The sequence below is a fragment of the Primulina huaijiensis genome, chromosome 13 (assembly GCF_012295235.1).
Source record: "Primulina huaijiensis isolate GDHJ02 chromosome 13, ASM1229523v2, whole genome shotgun sequence".
Classification (NCBI taxonomy): Eukaryota; Viridiplantae; Streptophyta; class Magnoliopsida; order Lamiales; family Gesneriaceae; genus Primulina; species Primulina huaijiensis.
Window position 1 is genome coordinate 16,313,129 of NC_133318.1, and position 21,235 is coordinate 16,334,363.

The 21,235-nt window shown below is 34.7% G+C and overlaps 3 protein-coding genes across 3 annotated transcripts; 2 read left to right on the forward strand and 1 right to left on the reverse strand.

The window, feature by feature from the left end:
• The first annotated feature begins 2,764 nt into the window (after positions 1–2,764).
• Positions 2,765–5,686, forward strand: LOC140991618 (uncharacterized). The gene has a single exon (XM_073461693.1). The coding sequence runs from the start codon at positions 2,939–2,941 to the stop codon at positions 5,465–5,467; it is 2,529 nt and encodes an 842-aa protein (XP_073317794.1). The 5' UTR covers positions 2,765–2,938; the 3' UTR covers positions 5,468–5,686.
• A 1,073-nt stretch (positions 5,687–6,759) lies between these two features.
• Positions 6,760–8,912, reverse strand: LOC140991042 (uncharacterized). Its single transcript, XM_073460948.1, has 2 exons — positions 8,567–8,912; positions 6,760–7,049 (listed from the first exon to the last, which is right to left on the reverse strand). The coding sequence occupies exons 1-2, from the start codon at positions 8,754–8,756 to the stop codon at positions 6,928–6,930; spliced, it is 312 nt and encodes a 103-aa protein (XP_073317049.1). The 5' UTR covers positions 8,757–8,912; the 3' UTR covers positions 6,760–6,927.
• An 8,177-nt stretch (positions 8,913–17,089) lies between these two features.
• LOC140956374 (protein trichome birefringence-like 5) lies at positions 17,090–20,664 on the forward strand. Its single transcript, XM_073413099.1, has 5 exons — positions 17,090–17,885; positions 19,016–19,208; positions 19,360–19,553; positions 19,744–19,899; positions 20,151–20,664. The coding sequence occupies exons 1-5, from the start codon at positions 17,146–17,148 to the stop codon at positions 20,488–20,490; spliced, it is 1,623 nt and encodes a 540-aa protein (XP_073269200.1). The 5' UTR covers positions 17,090–17,145; the 3' UTR covers positions 20,491–20,664.
• Positions 20,665–21,235: the final 571 nt, after the last annotated feature.

Genomic DNA, 21,235 nt, shown 5'->3' on the forward strand with positions numbered 1-21,235 from the left:
AAGTGAGGTCGGACTGGAGATGGAGTATTGAGATAAGTTAATAAAGACTTATTTAAGAAGTGGTAATTTAGCATGTTAGTAAATATAATTTAAAAGTTGGCATGCATGCAAGTTATTAAACTTCTTTGGCATTTTATAGAATTGTTTTAAAGCATAAAATGCATGTTTATTTCATTAATTTATGTTTAATTATTTTTATGCATTTTAGGCATAATTCATGCATGATATGATTTAATTCATGATTTATTTTAAAGTTCATGCATTAGGGTTTCTAGATGCATTTTACGATCGAACGAGGAACAGAGACCCGAGAATTTTCAGGAAAATTATTTTATTACATGATTTATTTTTATAAATTAATTTAATGCGTTTTAAGTGTAATTTTCAAAAATGGGAATTTTTGGATATTTTGACCCGTAGGATTTTAATTTTTAGCGGTACGATAATTTTATCGAATCGGGGAACTTTTTAATGGTTCGTCTAATATTTTCAAAATCTTTCAAACACGAAATATTCTTCAGGAGTGCATTTGGACTTAATGGGCCTACTTTTAAGCTTGTTGGGCTTAAAAGACTTTTAAAACTTTTAAATGGTAAATTTTGGCCCATTATCTAATTGTTATCTATTTAATTATCTACCTAAACCTCATTTAACCTAAACCTAATCCTCCTATCAGCCGACACCCTCATTCATCACTCCCTGCCCTCGGTTTCAGAAAACATCAGCCGAAGGCCTCGGCTTTCCATTGTTTTGCTTAGGAAAAACTTCATCCAGGTTTTCTCGCATCGTTCTTGATCTTCGAACTCGCAAGGCACGCTTCGTATCACCTTTGCTGCATCATTCACGTAGCATATATCTGATTTGTATGTATGATGANGGGGCTTCAACCTAGGGTTGTTAAGAGATTGTTAAAGGTATCGAGGGTGATCCTGAAGGCAACACAGGACGTTGGTTGCTGTGAGTGGTAGGGGCGAAGGGATGAATCGATGTGGGGGTTCGGGTTTGCTGGTATTGAGGGTAAGGGGGAGAACCATCGGTGCTATGGTGAGCCAAGCGGTGGATCTACTTCTGGTGGGTCTGATCCACGTCCTTGGAGGACCCTAACACTGCTGGTTCGATCCTTGAAGCAGCACACGTGAAGTGGATGCAAGGGAACACGGGTTAGGTGATGGACTTCTAGCGGGTAAGCTGGTGGTGTAGGGGCGTGCATGGGAGCGGAGGTTTGAGTCGGTGGTGTACCTTAGGTTCTGATCTAAGTCCCTGGTGTGTGGGCTCGTGATTGGTGAGTTGGTTTGAGGGTATAGGCGTGAGTTTTGGGCAAGGGAAGTGCATGAGGTGGACAAATGGGATAGGACCGAGAAGTTAGTAAAATTCTGGAATTGATTAGCCGTGTGTTAGGGGGCAAGTGTCATGGTTTTAGGAACATTTTAATATGTTTAAGATATGGTAGAAATTAAGGAAGAATTTAGTAGAGTTTCGAGTTGGTTCGGTTTAAAACCGGGACTCCGGTTCAAGTTTTAAAACGAATCGGTTAAGTTGTGAATTTGGCTCGAGTTTACGTCTAGGATTACTTTAAAAAAAAAATTTTTGGGACATTTTAAGGAGTTGGGTAAGCTTCGGGTAAATTTTAGAGGTCCAGGGTGAAAACGACAATTTTTGAGTTTATAGGGACAAAATGGTCATTTTGCACCCGGAGTGAGATTTTGGTCCTAGCAGCGCCCTGAGCACAAATCATGATATTTTTAAATGTTCATGCATCACGTTTACGATTTTTACGCTACTATAATAATTATGGTGCATGCTTGGTTTAAAGGAACTAAGAGAGAAAACGTAAGAACGTGAAGAGCACTCCGTCTCCGCCGCGCCGCGTCGTATTTCGTTTGTTTTCTGTCAAAACAAACCAAGGCATGTTTATATCTTCTTTCACTCTTCAATCAAGCCATATATGTATTTTTAAATATCGCAAGTACATGATTTTATTGCAAGAAGATCGAGATTGTTCATATTTAATTATGTTAGTTAATTATATTACGTGCAAATATTCATTTTGAGATTTATGCGATATTGCTTGTGGTCACTTTACTATCATGCTTAAGTCCGGTCGCCAGTTACCGGCCCGGTCGTCAGTTACCGGTCAGGTCAGTTCAGTTCAGCTCAGTTCAGGGACCACTTGCGTAGACCATAATCTCACCAGAAAATTATTACTAGTTATTTCATTACAGGGCTCTAAGGAGCAAACATTTTCACTATGATATTTTCAGTTCAGTTATGCACGTACTATAATTACCATTGAAATGATATTTTACGTTACACCTCATTACAGGATACTTTCACTTGCATGCGACTTTATTATTTATTTACTTGTTATTTACTATATATGCATGTTGAGTCTTTAGACTCACTAGATTTGATTGATGTAGGTACTGTTGATGCCGGGACCGAGGGCGGAGATCAGTGAACCAGCTCGAGTCGGCAGTAGTGGGACCCGAGGACCTCACTTTTCAGCATTTATTATTGTTATCGCTCAAACATTTTTATCTACCGTTGGATAAAATTTTTACAGTTATTTTTACAACATTAATTTCTTCCGCTCCTATTTTTAAACATGATACATTATTTAACAGTTTATTTTATGAACTGAATATTTCATTTAGTTTAAAAAAAAAATATTTTAATTTTTCCGCAAACTTTCAAGTAAGGATTTTTAGGCTTTTACACGTACAAATTGCTTTCATTTGTTTTTATAACTAAATCAAATTAGCGGTTGCGCTAGTTTTGAATAAGATGAGAAGAAAAGAAATGGATGGTGGGTATTGTGAACGACGAAACACCACCGTAGAATAATCCATTTTGCACTTAGCCTTTACAGAAACAGTTGAAACCCTCCATTCTTGCTATGTAAACCCACCAGCAAACACACAATTCACAGTGTTCAGCAATGGAAGGAACCAGCCTTTTCCCCAACAGACCCGCTTTAACAATCCAACCCACAAAACCAATTTCACAGCCAAGTCCTCCGCTCCTCAGATTCAACACTTCCACGCTCCCCCTCCCTCCTTTGTTACCACAACAAAATCCTCAACAATCATCCACGCACTCACACTCCTTTCCATTTGATTCCCTCCTCCAGCACCTTCTTCACATTTCTTCTCCGGTTAAATATTCATCGACTCAATCCCATGTAATTCTCTCTCATAATCAAGATTCTTTGCCTGCCCGGTTCAAGAAAGATGAGGGTGGTTCGGTTGCAATCCCTATACTCGGTGCAAATAGTCTGATAGATGATGGGTCGCTGGATTTTCTTCCTTTGAAGTGTAAGTTCATGCTTGAATCAATCTTGCAACAGCCCGTTTCAAGTTTGCGTTGTTTCTTTGATTCTGTGAAGTTCGAGCTGCTTCAAGATGTTGATTTGATTAGTTTACTCAAAGGGTTGGACCTTTCTGGTCATAGTGAGAAGGCGATTATGTTGTTTGAATGGGTTGTGCTTAATTTGGATGCGAGTGATGATGATTTATTAGATGATCAAGTTATTGAATTGATGGTTAAGATTCTTGGCAGGGAGTCTCGACATTTGGTTACTTCGAATTTGTTTGACGTGATTCCATCAGGAGATTTTAGGCTAGATGTTCGGGCATGGACGACTATTTTACATGCGTATTCACGTAGTTCGAAGTATGAGAAGGCGATAGCTCTATTTGGTATTATGAAGGATATAGGATCTTGTCCAACACTTGTTACTTACAATGTGATGTTGGATGTTTATGGGAAAAAAGGGCAATCTTGGGATAAAATTTTAGAGCTTTTGGATGAGATAAAGAGAGTGGGGCTTGAATTCGATGAGTTCACTTGTAGTACTGTGATATCTGCATGTGGGAGAGAAGGGTTGTTGGAGGAAGCCAAGACATTCTTTGATGATCTAAAGTTAAATGGTTATGTCCCGGGTACCGTTACCTATAATGCTTTGCTTCAAGCATTTGGGAAGGCTGGAATTTACAATGAGGCTTTGAATGTTTTTAAAGAAATGGAGGAGAATAATTGCCCTCCCGACTCGGTTACTTATAATGAACTTGTGGCTGCACATGTAAGGGCAGGCTTTCACGAGGAAGGAGCAGCTTTAATCAGCACCATGACACAAAGGGGTATAATGCCAAATGTTGTGACTTATACTACTTTGATTGATGCATATGGAAAAGCTGGAAAGGAGGACAGAGCATTGAGTTTGTTCAAATTAATGAAGGAATCTGGCTGTGTCCCTAATGTGTGTACTTATAATTCTATCCTTGGGATGCTCGGTAAGAAGTCACGAACTGAAGAGATGATGGAAATAGTAAGCAGTATGAAATCCAATGGTTGTACACCAAATCGTGTCACTTGGAACACCCTTCTTGCTTTGTGTGGCTACAGAGGGATGCACACCTATGTTAATCGTGTTTTCCAAGAGATGAAGAGTTGTGGCTTTGAGCCAGATCGAGATACTTTTAATACTCTGATAAGTGCATATGGTAGGTGTGGATCAGAAATGAATGCCGGAAAAATGTACAATGAGATGATTAAAGTGGGATATACTCCATGCATCTCCACTTATAATGCACTTCTAAATGCATTGGCTCGCAGAGGAGATTGGAGGGCTGCTGAGTCCGTCCTTCTAGACCTGAGAAAGAAGAGTTTCAAGCCCAACGGAACCTCATATTCATTGATGCTCCATTGCTACTCAAAAGGAGGAAATGTGAGGGGAATCGAAAAGATTGCTAAAGAGATTTATGATGGTCGTATATTTCCCAGCTGGATGCTTTTGAGAACTCTGATTATCACAAATTTTAAGTCTAGATCACTCTCAGGCATGGAGAGAGCATTTCAAGAATTCTTGAAAAATGGGTACAAACCCGATTTGGTGCTCTTCAATTCCATGCTTTCCATTTTTGCTCGGAACCAGATGTATGAACGAGCTCACAATATACTTCATCTCATTCAAGAAAATGGGCTGGAGCCGGATCTGGTTACCTATAACAGCTTGATGGATTTGTACGCCAGGGCTGGTGACTGTTGGAGAGCACAAGAAGTCCTCAATGGACTTAAAGAATCTGGTGGGAAGCCAGATCTCGTGTCGTATAACACTGTCATTAAAGGGTTTTGTAGGCAAGGGCTCATGCAGGAGGCGATGAGGACTTTTACAGAGATGACAAATAGAGGGATTCGGCCCTGTATTATCACCTTTAATACATTCATTGCTGGATTCTCTGCTCGTGGGTTTTTTGTCGAAGTGAATGAAATGATCAGTTATATGATCAAGCATAACTGCAGACCAAATGAACTAACATATAACACTGCTGTTGATGGTTATTGTAAGGCTAAAAAGTACAAAGACGCCATGGATTTCACGTCACAAATTACAGAAAAGGACACTTGTTGCGACGAGCAAATTTTGAAACGGTTAGCTGCTCGAATCAGGGAAAGTATTGAATCATAATTTTCTTAGAACATTTTTCTTGAATTAATTTTACGGGCTGATCTATGCACATCTATAGAGTTTTGGCAAATATCTGCAGGCAACTTTACACTGTCCCTTTCGAAGCTTTATGTAATATGCTTTCAGTTAATACAGAAAAGAGATGTGATAGGCTACAATGTAATAGAATTGTAGTATGTAAAATTATTGTCATTTATGAAGTTTATTGTCATTTAATTAGAGGTGCGGCATTTGGCTGTTTTTATGCCTTTTCCACACACACACACACACACACACATATATATACACACACACACACACACACACACACACACTATGATTTATAGTCTACAAGGTATTAACATCTCAAATTTAGAACGAAATTTTGGGGTCGAAACTCAATTATAAGTTTCTGACAAAAACTCTCTCTCAACTAAAAAAAGGTTATTTTTTAATTATTGTGTTACATGTACAAGCTTATAAAAGAAATATGGGTTTCTGTGTTTTCAAATGTTTCACACTTTTTGGTTACCATGCAAAGTTCTATTATGGGGATTAATGTCGTGGTTATTTGTTAGGAAGATTAGTGAAATAAATATTAGCTAATATCGAGTTAAATGTTATATATGTAAATATATATGACATGTAATGTATGGCACTCTAATAGTATTAATTTGCGACACACTGAAAAATATTTTTTTAAAAATAGATATATGTATCGAATATGTAGTTTATATGAAATTTGTGTATATTTTCCTATATCTAATTACATGTATGCATATAATTTCTCTCCTACTTTGAGAGATAATGGTCTATCTAATACCATTATTTTTTAAATAAATTAATGATTTGAAAAAAATAATAATAAAGTAGAACTTCAAAACTCAACTGTAAATACAAATTATTCTAATATCTTTATATTTCATATAAAGTAGATAAAAAATTAATTTAATGTGTGCACAATATTAACCAAGTATTATAATATTTGTGCACTTCGGCAGAAACCATTTTAACATATTAACAAATTTATCGACCAAAATAATTAGATGAAACATAACCCATTATTCTAATAAAACCTCTAAAATTAAATCTTTTTGCAAGATTATTTGTTTAATTAAATAATGTTTCTCACAAACATATTAAATGTACACACACAGAAAATTCTTTTAATGTAACAAAATTCTCACTTGGCCTCTTGTTAATTACACTACAGGTAAGGTCCCTCGTTGCTGTTCGATGAGCCAATCTAGTCTGTGTTTCTACATTTTGCCATGGTGTTATCCTCATTTTGAGGTTATGACTCAGTTTCTTGAGAAAAAAAAAATGATTCTTGGTATTCAGTTTAAAAGGAAACAAGTTACTCGAACGTGTAGATAATGTCCACTGCTATTTATTTACAAACACATCGACGAACATTAAAGAAACAAAGAAAATCACAGTTGAGCTTTTGAGGAAAGCCAAAAGACTGTCCACCACCATCTCTAGACAGCAGGAATGTTGGCAAATGAAAAACCTTTGTAGCCCTTGTAAGCATAGTAGGCAATCCGTGTGTAGTAGAATCCAGGGATGAAAAGAATACCACCCAGTAGAGCGAAAAATAGCCCTGCAAACAAGTATTAGAATATTGCAAACATCGACATGGAAGCGCCATATGCAGCAAAAGAAAGATCAGTAAAGAGTAAAGATGTGCACCTCATTGCAACAAAGGGCACTAAAGCATAATATTGTAACTAAAATCTAGACGTAAATAGAAAACTTTATCGCACTATATTTCTTTGACAATCCATAGAGGAACAACATGACAAATACAAATATGTTGGCGAGTACATAAAAACAAATACTACATTACATTTTACCTTGGTGGCAAGTACATATAAACATATAACACATTACATTTTACCTTGGTTTCACTAATTTTACGTTCAAAGCATATGTTTAATTCTCAAACAGCACCTTGGCATGCACTTGGACGTCGAGCCCGCACCTCCTGTGCGCCCAAGTGCATGCCTTGTTACCTTAAACATCTATAAGGCCGTTTGGACTAAGACCAATGTTAGTTCACACAAACCAATAGAAGACAGCAAAAAGGTACATACAACAATGACAAGGAGGAAGTAAACATTACTACAAAGGATAGAGCACAAAAGTTTTCATGGATTCAGTATTCTCCATTACATAGAAGAACCAGGTATATTAATTCAAATTATAGGAAAAATCTTGAAATTTATAAGGTCATGGACAGGAACAAGATTATTCACTTCATTAGAGAGCTTAATGCCCAACAATCTAAGCCTCTCATATTTGTTCAATACCCTTTTTTCACCCTTTAAATCTTAGTTTGGGGAAAAAATATTCTTGGGGCATACTTCTACATTGAGCAGGAAGTCAATCAATTGAGCCAAACTATAAAGTCATGCCTAATAGTACAAGGTTCACATGGTGACAACTTCTAGTATTTGTAATCATTTCACAGTATTATACATAGTTTTAATAACCCCACTACGAGTTCCCAAGATTTAAGGTGTGGGGTAGCTTGAACATTATGACTGCAAGCACATCTGTCCTTCAATTTCGCACATCTTGGCCTCAAAAGTTCAAGGCACTGCAGCAAAGGGCCAAGGAATCTTCAACACCTTGAATGTAAGGATGGCCAATCTTAGATGAAATTTAAGGTGGAAATCATAGTGTTCTTTTCTAGCAATTGTCTAATCGATTTTTTTACGAACATAAATCAATCATCTGATAATTGGAAGACTAAATGTACTTTTTTTCTTTATTGTGTTCTACTTTAGAAATAAAGTATAGCAGATTTCTCATTTATTCAAATCATTTATAACAATTCCATAGTTATTTTAGTATCACTATATTTTTTTAAACCTGAATGGCATCTTGACAACAATTACTTGATTTGGCAAATACCAGATATTACGAATTACGAATAATTCAAGAATCAAGATTATTAACTCACTAAACACCAATTAATTAGCTACTGTAGGAACCAACTGATCCAAAACCCTCGAAAATATTCGTATAACAACTCCAACAGAAAACAAATCAAGTCCAAAAAATAAACACAAAGTGACAGAATTGCAAGATGGGGAACCTCAAGAAAAAATTTACCGTGGGCTCGGTCGCCTCCAACTTCGTTGACAGCCATTACTACCCCGAGGACAATGCCTAAGGCCCCGAAAACGAGGAGAGAAACAGCAAGCGCTATCTCCTTGATCGGCGGCTTGTTATTCACAGTGTACGAGGTTCCCATCATTATGTCCTCATCCGAAATCGAGAACGCGTGATCCACGTACGCCATCCCTTTTTCTCTACCGATCTTATAATGGGTTTCTTCAGATTCTTTGCTAGGGTTTGAGTTTGAAGAGAAGAGGTCTGGTTCGGAATTGGGGGAAACGGAGGATCCTACGCCTGTAGAAGAAGGGGTTGCTTCAAGGCTAAAGTGGAGTTACCAATGTTGAATACGAACACTATTTAGTTCAGATATATATAATTATTAATTAATTAATTTTGGTGACTTTTTCAAATATTTTGAATTGAAAAATATGATCATTGCTTCTAGAATCCATATTACAAATGTCATTGTAGGGATAATACCTGTACTTGATGTTTACACAATTGACAATTTAGTTTTTTTCCAGGGTGACGGTGGATTTATTTCATCCTACTCATGTGGGCATTACCCCATGATAGGATAGATGGTCAAGATTTGTCCATATATATATAGGACTCACTTTTTTTTTTGAAATTGTATGTGTGGCAAGATCTTACCCATTGAAATGAAGTGAGGGTAGTGCCCACATAGGTAGGATCTCATCTACCGTGATAGTGTATAATTTTTTTTATTTATTATTTATTCTCGTTTTACTTACGTGATATTTTTACACTTATCGGGATTACTTAAGACATAAGACTAGACATAGTTTTCAGCCTATATGTCATAGATATTTTTATGACTTATCATGCTTTTATATCATAAATTAAACATTTTACTTTTTTGACCGGAATGTCGTTAGGTCGTATCCACCGAATTTTACAGAGTGTCACACACCATAACCACGTAGTCACAGAAGATGGTTCCTGAAGTAGATTCCTGCAACAACACTTAGCACATCTATGTATAGTTTCCTACTTCACGATATACATTAAATAAGTTTAATTTTGAAAATAATATATGAAAGGGGAATAAGCTTAGTTCTTTTATTCAAATATATATAATATTATTATGTAGTAACCTCTTATAAAAGAGAAAAACTTGTTTAGCTACCTATTGTAGTTGGAAATACAATACACATCAACTAGAAAGACAAATATTACAAATTTATTTGAAATAAAATTGAAAAAATGGTCGATGAATTCAACTTCCTCATGCCTTGTATTTATAGAAGTCTCTCTAGATATGAAATTCAGACTCCAAAACTTGTAATAAATTTTGAATTATTCTTTGTCAGTTGGTGCTGACAATGTCTTGTAGTGGGTGTTTGAGTGGTTTATTCTTTCACTAGCTAATTGTCCAATATTTCATTAATAAGTGAATCAGTTTTTTGTGGTGGTTAGTCACATCTCACTTGCTTTTAGGGATGGCAATGGGCGGGAGCGGGGGCGAGGGCGGATTTGCCATCCCCATCCCCGACCCCGATTTATATCCCATCTCCCATCTCTGGCCCCATCCCCGATTCTACCAAATCGGGGAATCCCCATCCCCGACCCCACGGGGATGGGGATCCCCGCCCCTATCCCCGTCCCTGCTTGAATTTTTTTTATTATAAAACTTTAAGTATTTAGTGAATTGACACAAATTTTTTTAATTTGACTTAAAAAGTATTGATACAAAAATTCAATGACATACATAAAACTTACATACCATTAATAATCCATAATTCAATATTCTAAAAAAAAAATCCGTAGTTCGAATATAAATAAAAGATAAAACTCGTTAGCATCAAAAAAAAATATATATATATATATTACAAACCCATTAACTTTCTCCCGAACCCGTCCCGTTTCGGGTTCTCCCCGCGGGGAAAATTGTCATCCCTACTTGCTTTTTTTTTAATTTATGTCAGAGAATCTTCTGCTTTTAAGGTCTCCAAGAAAATTGTTTTTTGTGTGGTCTCTCACCACTTGGTCATAATTCTCATGCTCGTCGAGTGGATATGTCATCTTCATTGAGTGATAAAACGAGGGGTGTTTCAATTTATGTCGGATTTTTGATGAACTTGAAAATTTTCATGTCTAGTCTCATTGTCTTAATAAAATGAAAGGCTTCGTGTGGGCCATTTTCGGCTGGTTCTGATGTTGTACTGAAAAAATATAGTTCTAGAATATATCCCCCGACAAATAATCATTGTCTGCCCATGTTTTGTGAACAACTTCCTGGATCTACTTAGGTAGTGCTGAAATATATGGGAAGCTGGGTGATGTAGTATAAACCGAGGCAAGAGCCCAAATTTATACCATGTTTTAACTTCTTTAGGATAAAAATTTGGTTTCATCCATATCATAATATATTTTCCTGATATATCATCTATGTGGCTAGATTGATACTAATTTTTCTTGCAATTTTTCTCAGATATGTTGATATACCTAAAATAGAGAAACTCTAAGTTTGTTATTACCAACTTTACATTTCCCCTTGTCAATTTGAGGTCTAAGGTTGATATCTCTTTTCTATCTTCGATGTGAAGGGTTGACATGAAGGCTTGAGATAAGGATCCGGAGTTTCAATTTTTGCTTGAGCCAACTCATCTAAGGATGATCCCGAATTACTACTTGGGATATGGGTACTTGAATCCCCTGCTACAGATATAGAGTCATGTACTCGAAAACTCTCTTTTTGAGAAGACAGTGGTTTCTAAATAACCTCGAAGATAGCTTTTTGTATTATAGATCATAACTGATTATAAGCCTGCAAGTAACCTGTAATTCGATCAGAGATATTACTTTTATCAGCTTGTTGTAGCCCACATGTAATTTTTGCAATTAAAGGCAAGCTTGTTGAACTCGTTTTGCAGCATTTCAAGGTGTCTCTCAAATGCCTATGCATTTTCATGATTGCATCAACATCACCATTGTCTGTAAAAATATTTTAATGAGATTTAATAATAGTAATATCAAAATTACAATTTTTTCATAAATCTTGTCATCTTAATAATTTCGCATTCTCGGGTTTAGATTCTATTTTTCAAGAAATCTTTTACCTGTCTATTATCAACATTCAAAGTGAATTTCTTAGCAAGTAAAAATAATGATCATTTCTTAAAAACCCTTTTTACCACATATAATTCATTTTTGTTAATATGTCATCTTACGGTTTCTGCATCTAAGAATAATTCATTGGAATATTTGCATGGTTTTTCTCTCTCTAGTGAACTGTTGTCCACCAGTGATCAATGACATCTGTGTGTAATATCAAATCATCTTCTTCTTGTGAAATAGCCATTTTTGGGAGATCTATACAAATATCTTTTAGTTGGCTAAGTCTCTTCATGTGTTCTTCTATACATATGAATCTTACATAATTTTTAATAATGGATTGAATATTTTCCTATGTTTTTTTAAGTTCTTAATGAAAATTCCAGCAAATTTACTAATCATAAGAAACTATGTAGTCGTTTTTTGTTTTCAAGTTTATCTAGAAAATTCTGCACTTTTTGCACAATGTGTTATGGCAGAGTTATTCCTGACTCGTCAATTTCTATTATGATGAATTCAATATTTCTTGTTGCAATGACTATATTTTTTCAGATAAGACTAGTCTTTTTTTACCTCTAAATGTTTAATATGTTCATCCATATTTTTAGATGATATTAAAACATCATCAATATAAACAAACATAAATTTTAAATAATGTTTAAATATATTATCCATATTTCTTTGGAATATATGGGGTGTATTAGCCAATCTCATTAATAATACTTCTCAAATATAATGACCTAGTGCTGTAGAGAAAGCTGTAAATTCTTGCTTTCTTTCTTCATCTGAATCTGACAGAATACAAGCTTATAATTAAATTTAAAGAACATCTTGATATCACGTATACAACAAATCAGATGATATCTGATAGGTATAAAATACCCATCAAAATTCAAAATTTTATTAATCTCTTGATAATTAACAACTAATCCGAGTATGTTTCTTTTGATTTCATCATAATTTCTTACCAGAAAACCTAGACGATTGTATGGTGATATCCATGCTTTTGTTAAACCAAAGTTTAAATGTTCATTAATGACAATAATCTGCATTTCATTTTGATCATTTATGTTCATGGGATAAGCTTACATTTGACAAACTCATTTTTCTCGTCTTCCTTAATTTTAAGGCTAACTTGGAGTTGGTTTCTTTCCACCATACTAAAGGATTTTCATTGTAGTTCTCTTTAATCATTTTCTTGACATCTTCTAGGAACATTTTTTATACATACTCTATATTCGTCTGGTGTAGAGATATTTTGAGGAATTCTATTTCTTCTGGTTGGAGGTTTTGATTTGCTCTTAATTGGAGCATTGTTTATCTAAACAATCTAAAACCTTTCATTTTTTGGTTTAGAAGTTTTCTTTCATCACCATGCTTGCTGCGAAACTAGATCGACAATTTTCTATAAAATACCTCCATTAGTCTCTGAACTATGACTTTGAGATCACATGGTATTGTAAACAATAATATTTTAGTCTCATTTTTTTGTATATGATTTGAACATTTGTAGGAAATCGTTTCCTAACAATATTTCAGCTCATGTGTTACGAAAATAAATCGGTTGTGTTTTTACTTTGTACCAATGTGTTTGTCCCACACCTCCGATTATGATTTCGGCCTTCTTAATCTCTTTACGTAAGATTAAGATTCGATTTGAGAAATCTCGTCCAATTATCTAAGGTAATTCTTCTTCCAATTCTTTGGAAAGACTCCCTGTTTTGCTATGCATATTCCAGCTTCTGAATTAATATAAGCAACAAAGTATTCTGTCTTATTTTGTTCGCATAACATCCCTTCTAGGTGTATATTGAGAATATCTCTATGGTCATTGGATTTTTCACATCCGATCTTCTGCCATAAATGCCATTACAATTTCTAGTTCATTCCAAGGTTTGTATTCCTTGAAAAAATCTAGTCCAAGAACCAATTGATTTAGTTTTTTTTGGAATTCCTTTAATATGAACTTTCAATCCATTTATATTTATCATTCTTTGGTAAGTTTCTATTATAGGTTGTTCCAAATCGTATATGGTATTACAAAAAATTTGATTTCTTTATCTTATAATATCGAATACTATTTCAACTTCCTTCCATCATTCTGGACATCTAAGCTTTTCTATTGTTGACAAAATTTTTGTTACCAGTTGAATTTCTTGTACATGTATTGTTCCCCACATGTGACTTCTGATCGTATCTCTCTGGAAAAGATAGTCTCTTTAGTTCCATGCTAAAACTTTGATTTCTATTTAGAATTGGTTTGCCTTGGATCTGTATATTAGTTTCCTATATTAAAAACTCGTTTTTTCTGGATAAATTGCTTGAGAAATTTTTCGAATATCGCTGAAATTTCTGTAACCTCATTTCTAATAAACAATTATGAATGTTGTGTATTAGATAAATGAAATTTGATAGATAACAGAATATGGTCTATTACATTCTTTCATTAGCATTTTCTCTTTGAAGTTTTGATGCAACGTCAAAACTCGAGTAAAATCTCGATCTGCAAAGTTGTATATAATTTTTGGATAAATTACTCTTATAGTTTTCCCAGCACAAAGATTCATTGAGGTAGTTCCTAGTATTGAATCTTTAATATTACTCATTCGTTTATCGCATTTAGCAATGTCAATGGGTGAATATATACTTTATTTAAAAGTAGTTTTTATCATAATCTGGATTGCACCGATGTGAACCCAGGACATAGTTCGTGCAACTTCTATCTTTAGTTTTTGTAATTCATCCTTTATTTCTTCATAATTAATTAAATGCATCTTCATTTGATTTTTTGTAAGCTCTATTGGGATTGTCATTTCTCTTCTGAAAACTTTATAGATTAGATGATGCTTTTTGTTTCTTAGGTCAAATTTTTTTAAAAACTTTTCTATCCATCCCGCAGAAAATCCTTGATATCTCTGAGGACTATGATTTTCTTTTTGATCTTTTGGACTATGTTATTAGATATAGTTTTCTGTTAAAGAAACCACACAAATCTTCATGTGTTTTATGTCGGAACACTCTGTCTTCAGTCAGATTTTGATTTTATTCCATCATTTTCTTCCCGACTCAAGACTTTTTTCTTCATGTATACTTTCGTCTGAGGCAATGTCCTCAAATTAGTATAATTGAACAAGATCTTGGTAACAAACTGTTTTTTCAATATCCATAGTTGGTTCGAAGCGTTTTATTCCCTTCATATCATTTTCTAGATAGTTGGTCGAAATGTGACCTCTTGCTCCACAGTCCAGCAGTTGTAATCTTTAAAACTTTCATTAGTTTGGGTGTGAACTCTTCTAGAAGTTTTCTCTGTAGGTGTTAGTCTTGTGCTTTGAGATGAGTTCGATGCTTGGAATGACATTCTAATTCTTGAAAATCCACTTCTTTGCTCAGATTTTTCAGATCTCACTTTTTGTCTAAACCATACTGTTCTTGGTTCCCAAGAACTATTTCTATTTCTTCCACTTCTAGCATAAGGATGAGATCTAAAGCTTTTTTTTTTTGCCTTTGTTGCTTACTTCCAATGATCGTTGGAAGATCATTTTCTTTACAACATAAAAGAGTACGTTATCGATTGTAATTCTTTTGTAATTCTATCATATGACATCGTTCTGTCAATTTTCTTTTAAGAAAAGAGGCTCATCTGGCTTGAATATTTGGATTACTAGTGTCATATTATCATATTAGCATTTCTCTCCAAGACTCTGCATTTTAGCGGAAAAAAATTCGCATTACTATATTTTCTTCGACCCCCTTGAATTTCATCTATATTTAATGAATAATATAATATATTCATCCACTAAAAATATGTCATGCAATTTAAGTTATACAAAGCTTGAGTATATTTCTTTCTTTTGTCTGTATCTTGACTGTTGAAATAATATGCCCCGATAAATTGTGCTTTAAATAAGATAGCAATTCTTCTGGCTATCCCACTAAGAAATTCTCTAGCTCTGACTGAATCTTTGGTTTCTACCGAAGTCATGTCCCAAGTAATTTTAACTAATCTCAAACGACTCATTTCTAAAAGTTTAATGAATCATTCTTTGTTGAGATCAAGTATTCCTACTGCGACTCTCATAGCCGATGTCTAATCATCTATGAGATCTTCTCTGTTTTTGAAGTCCAATTGATCAATATTAAGCATAATCCCATAAAAATGTATCCATTATAAAACAAACTTCACATATTGTTTGGTGTAAGGAAATTTGATTTCTCATTGAACTTGTTCCTGCTGGGTGTGCTTTTCCACCAACCTGTAAATAATTTTGGGTCCTCCTATGTTTGTATCGTTGGATCCCACACTTTCTCTCGGTGGTTTTAGTATTATACTAACTTAAGGTTGTTCACCCAGTATTATTCATTTTCAGATATATTAAATTTAGATTTGAAAAAAATTCCGCAAGATTTTATAGATCATCTAGACCAATCTTTTCTATAGTTCTCATCATAATATTTTATTTCCTGAGATAGTTTTGATAAGATTAATCATTTTCTCATCGCTAGTTAAATATTTTTGTACCATCTTGGCCTTCCCTCTTTGGTGTAATAAGGATTTACTCCTCAAGGATAGTGACAACCTTCTTTCCGAGATCCTCTTACTAAAACTGAGTTGTTGTTCTAGGGTTTGGATTCTTGTTTCAATATCCTTTAATGTTTCAAGAATTTTTTTTTGTCTTTTAAGGATTTTTTTTTAATTTTACATGGTATATAATATAGCTTATTGCCATAATTTTGTATTGTTTTGGATCTTTATAAGATCTCGGGATAGTTTAGAGGAATTCGAGACTATTTCTAGGAACCTATTACTCTGAATCATAAGTTTACTTTATGATTATGATATTTTTCTCTTTAGTCCTGATGTCTTACCTTAATTAGATATTCTTGTAAATATTTCAAAATATTGGAATATATCATGTAAATATTTAATCTCGAACCTAGGTTCGTATCCATAATTTTTTAGAAAATATCCTCATCAAACATTTAATTATACAATAATCATAATTTTGTATATTTGAAATACTTTTACCTAGACTCTAATATTATTTTTGCTCCAATCCCCAACTCAGAGCCCAAACTTCTCCATGATGAGATGAGGGATCAAAATGATCAATCACAAGACAACACACGAAAAGGTACCTATCAGTTTGCTAACTTAGAACTCTTTAACAGAGCCTAGGTTGTCCCCTACAGAGAGTCGTGCTTTGTGTCAGATAACAAGATAGAGGCTCAATGCTCTTTACAAGCACTGATACTATTTTCATGGTGGAGTATAATAATTTCATAATAAAATATAATAAAAGGTAGTTTGAGCATTTTTTGAAAATATTTATTCTTTGAGATCGTATCACAAAAAACTTACTCAAATAAAATTTATCAAAATAAATAAATAAATAATAATAATAATAATAATAATAATAATAAATTTAATATAATAACGACAAAAACGAAGAGGAGCTGAGAGGCTACGAGGATGGTTTTCTTGATTTCTTCCCCAAATGGCAACTTCCTCCACCTTTGCATTTCCTCTTAGAAGAAACCGCTATGCACTCTCCTTTGTTTCGCTATTACTTCTTCTTTTCCTCTGTCTGTTCGTCTTCAGCAGAAGAGCCCTTGAATCCAGATCATCTCTTTACGGAGAAGTTCTCTCCCAAACTCCTGTTGCTTCCCTTCATCTTCCACTTCGATCCACTGCATTCCATGAGAAATTTGGTGAAATAAAGCAACCCATTTCATCAAGATCCAATCTTGACGACATTGTCGATGAAAACACGCCATTTTCTTCCAGAATTTCCGACTCTGGATTTGAAGAAGGAAGCAATGAAGCAACTACAGTGCTAGCTTCGTCAGAATCTGGTTTTAATGGTGAAACTGGCCAGGAAAATACAGTGCCTGTTATTTCAGAGGAACCTCGATCTCAAGATGTTTTAGAAGGAAATTCTGAAAAGCCCATTTTGTCAAATGAGAAAACAACGGTGCCCGTTTCATCAAATTCTAATCCGGAGGAGACCGTTGAATCTAACACTGAAGGTGAACGATTCATTAGCAATGCAGTGGTGGAACATTTGAAAAATTGTGATATATACAAGGGAAAATGGGTCAAAGATGAAGATTATCCACTTTACAGGCCAGGGTCTTGCCCTTATGTTGATGAAGCTTTTGATTGCCAGAGCAACGGAAGGCTTGATTCTGAGTATCTAAAATGGAGATGGAAGCCTGATGAATGTGATCTTCCGAGGTTTAGTGTCTCACAAACATTTTCTTCGAGAGATTATTATTTAACTTTCTCTGTATTGTGATTGCACGTTAGAAACGGTATCATGGGCTGTTCCTTGTTTCATAATTTTGTTCATCTGTTGACTGTGGAAATTAATACCGCTGCGCATCTTCTCGTATAATAAAGTAAGATATATTTTGTTCACCAACGTAATTAAATAGCAGTCGAAATGCAGGGAAGTAGTCAAACAAGTGGCATTAAATCTTGTTTAATGATATCAAGTTTATGCAGTCGGTCACTAATAATTTGTGTTGGGAATTTGAGTTAATATTTTGCTTTCTATTTATATATTCCAAACATAACATTTTATGATTTCATCTTGTTGAGAAGGGAAGGTGGTGGATCACATTTTGGTTGTTGGTAATTGTTGTTGGTGAATCAACACATTGTTGCCGAGGAAGTGATTTTGCTGTTCCGAGAATACTAACTCGGCGTAATCCTTTAATTCTTAACAACCTACTTGAAAACTTTGTTCATCGAAAGCCCACGTCCATTCTCACATCTTGAAATGGTTTTTCAATTTTTAATTCAGCACACAAATCTAAGGCAACAGCATCGAAGTGAAACTAAATCAGAACTTAAATTCCTTCAGTCTGTAGATCTTAGCAATCTTTTTGCCCTTGTTAGGTGGCCCATATGTAAGCAGATTTAGATCCACAGATTCATTTGATTATGTGAATTTCATTTTTTTCCATTTCTGTTTAGAAAACGCGAAATTGATTTTGGAATCTTCTCATGATTGATAACCCTTAAAAATTATAGCCCTGTGACTTGCAAAATTGTTTTCTGTGGAGCAATATATTTCTTTGACTTTCCAGAGTATTGTTAAATGCAGGATATGGAACTTGGAATACTGTTTGTTTAGTCTACTTATTTTTTTCAAGGTGGTCACTTTAATTGACGAGTTTCCACATGCGGTTAAAAACTCTCAACCCTCATTTTTGAATCACACGTACACATTTAGTAGCCACAATTAGTCTTTCTATTGTCAAGTTTTGGAAAATGTTATAATCTGTTTTTGATTCCACAAGAACTTCTCAGCGTCTTTTTATTTGTGTTTTCATCTTTGGTCGGCGTTCTTCTTTGTACAGATTCAATGCAACAGACTTCTTGGTGAGAATGAATGGACGGAGGCTAATGCTAGTAGGAGACTCTATGAACCGGAACCAGTTCGAATCACTCCTTTGTCTGCTACGTGATGGGCTTCCCGACAAGGACAAAATGTACGAGGTTCATGGTTACAAGATAACAAAAGGAAGAGGCTATTATATTTTCAAATTTGAGGTAGTTGCAAGAGTGGCTTTTTTCTGCTCAATTTGCTCTTAAAGAGTCCAATTGTCCAAAAACAAGTTTTTCTACTAATGGCTATGGGAGATGAATCTTTCTAGTTTGGTGCAATGTTAGAAGAATTGTGAAGGTTGAAGTTCTTGTGCAGGATTACAATTGTACGGTTGAATTTGTGCGCTCACACTTCCTTGTCCGGGAAGGAATTCGTGTCAATGGACAAGGAAATTCAAATCCAACTTTATCAATAGACCGAATCGACAAGACTGCCAAACGTTGGAAGAGAGCTGACATTCTTGTGTTTAATACTGGGCACTGGTGGACCCATGGAAAGACTTCGAGAGGGTATGTAAGACAGAAACTTTTCGAGAATGAGAAGTTCCACATTCTATTTATATTTCACTTTCTTGCATGGATTCTCCATTTCATTTATCGAACTTGTAATTTTTGTGGTTGGAGTAAATTTACTGTTTAATATAATCGATCCATTGGTAAAATTGATTGCTTGGATAAAATTTGGTGTGTTACATAACAGGAAAAACTACTATAAAGAAGATGATTACGTCTATCCTCGTTTTGATGCTGTTAAAGCGTATAGAAGAGCCATCGAGACCTGGGCTAAGTGGATCAAAGAAAATGTCAGCCAAAAGAAGCTGGTGTTCTATCGTGGGTACTCATCTGCTCATTTCAGGTATCTTTTTCTGTACTCAGTTTCATTTGTCACCTGGATTCCCATAAATCAAATTGTATCATATAAGATATTTGAGTCGTGCTGTTAACACCAGTATTGCTATACAAATAATACCACATAATATATGGTACAGTATTGTTATTCAAATAATACCACAGAATATAGATACTATAATGGGAGTGACTGTAATCAATCGTTAGCTTGTATCCAATACACAATATTTTTCATCCGCTTGCATTTTTTTAAACCAGAGGCGGAGACTGGGATTCTGGTGGAACATGCAATGGTGAGACTGAACCTGTAACTCGCGGAGCCATTCTCGATAGTTATCCTCTGAAGATGAAGATTTTGGAAGAAGTCATCAACGAAATTCAAGTGCCGGTAGTTCTGCTAAACGTCTCACGTTTGACTAATTTTCGTAAAGATGGGCACCCTTCCGTTTACGGCAAAAATGTGACTGGTCAGAGGAAGGTCTCTACGAGAAGGCAAGATTGCAGTCATTGGTGTCTACCGGGAGTACCCGACGCCTGGAACGAGCTAATATACACCACATTGGTTGCTCGTCAAACGCTTTCGAATACCCTATATTGATATCTTGGTCATAAGAAAAGGAAGCTTGGGAACTTTTGAATCACATTCCACATAGATTGTAGTAAGAGAAGTAAGAAACCGAATTTCGCTTTACTTTTTTCGTGTTTATTGTATTGTACGTAAAATTTTCGATAAAATATGTTTCCCTTTAGTCAAAATTCCATAATCCATCTTTCAAAGACAAATTAGCATCACAATACCATAAAAGCTCGAGCTATGAGTGATTTGTCCAAGATTTTGAATTCAAAAAAACTCGAGCTTCGAGACCTGGTTTTGGTCTAAGTGGTCTCACCCACTTTCTCTCTGTAAAGTGGTTCAAGTTCGAGCTCTCTTCACCTCATAGTTTAGAGAAACAAAAAAAAAAAAAAAAAAAACTCGAGCTTCAAATAGATGAATTATTAATTGAGAATTATATATATATATATATATATAATTTTGATATAATAAATATTTATGTGAACGATTAAACGTCTCTGTATAAGATGTACACGGACGTTGCACGTGTCCGTATAGATTTTTCAAATTTATATATGGACTAAAAATAAATAAGACAAAGAAAGCAACACATGTACACTTGTTCGTAGCTTCCAATCCCATCACTCTTCCTCGTCCCTCACTTTTAATATTAATAATTAATAATTGCTCATGATTCTGTCGGTACGTGACTTCTTACGTATATTTCAATCTTCTACAAAAAAAATTAAATATTCTTTTATATAAATAAATTATTTTAAAAAATTCTATT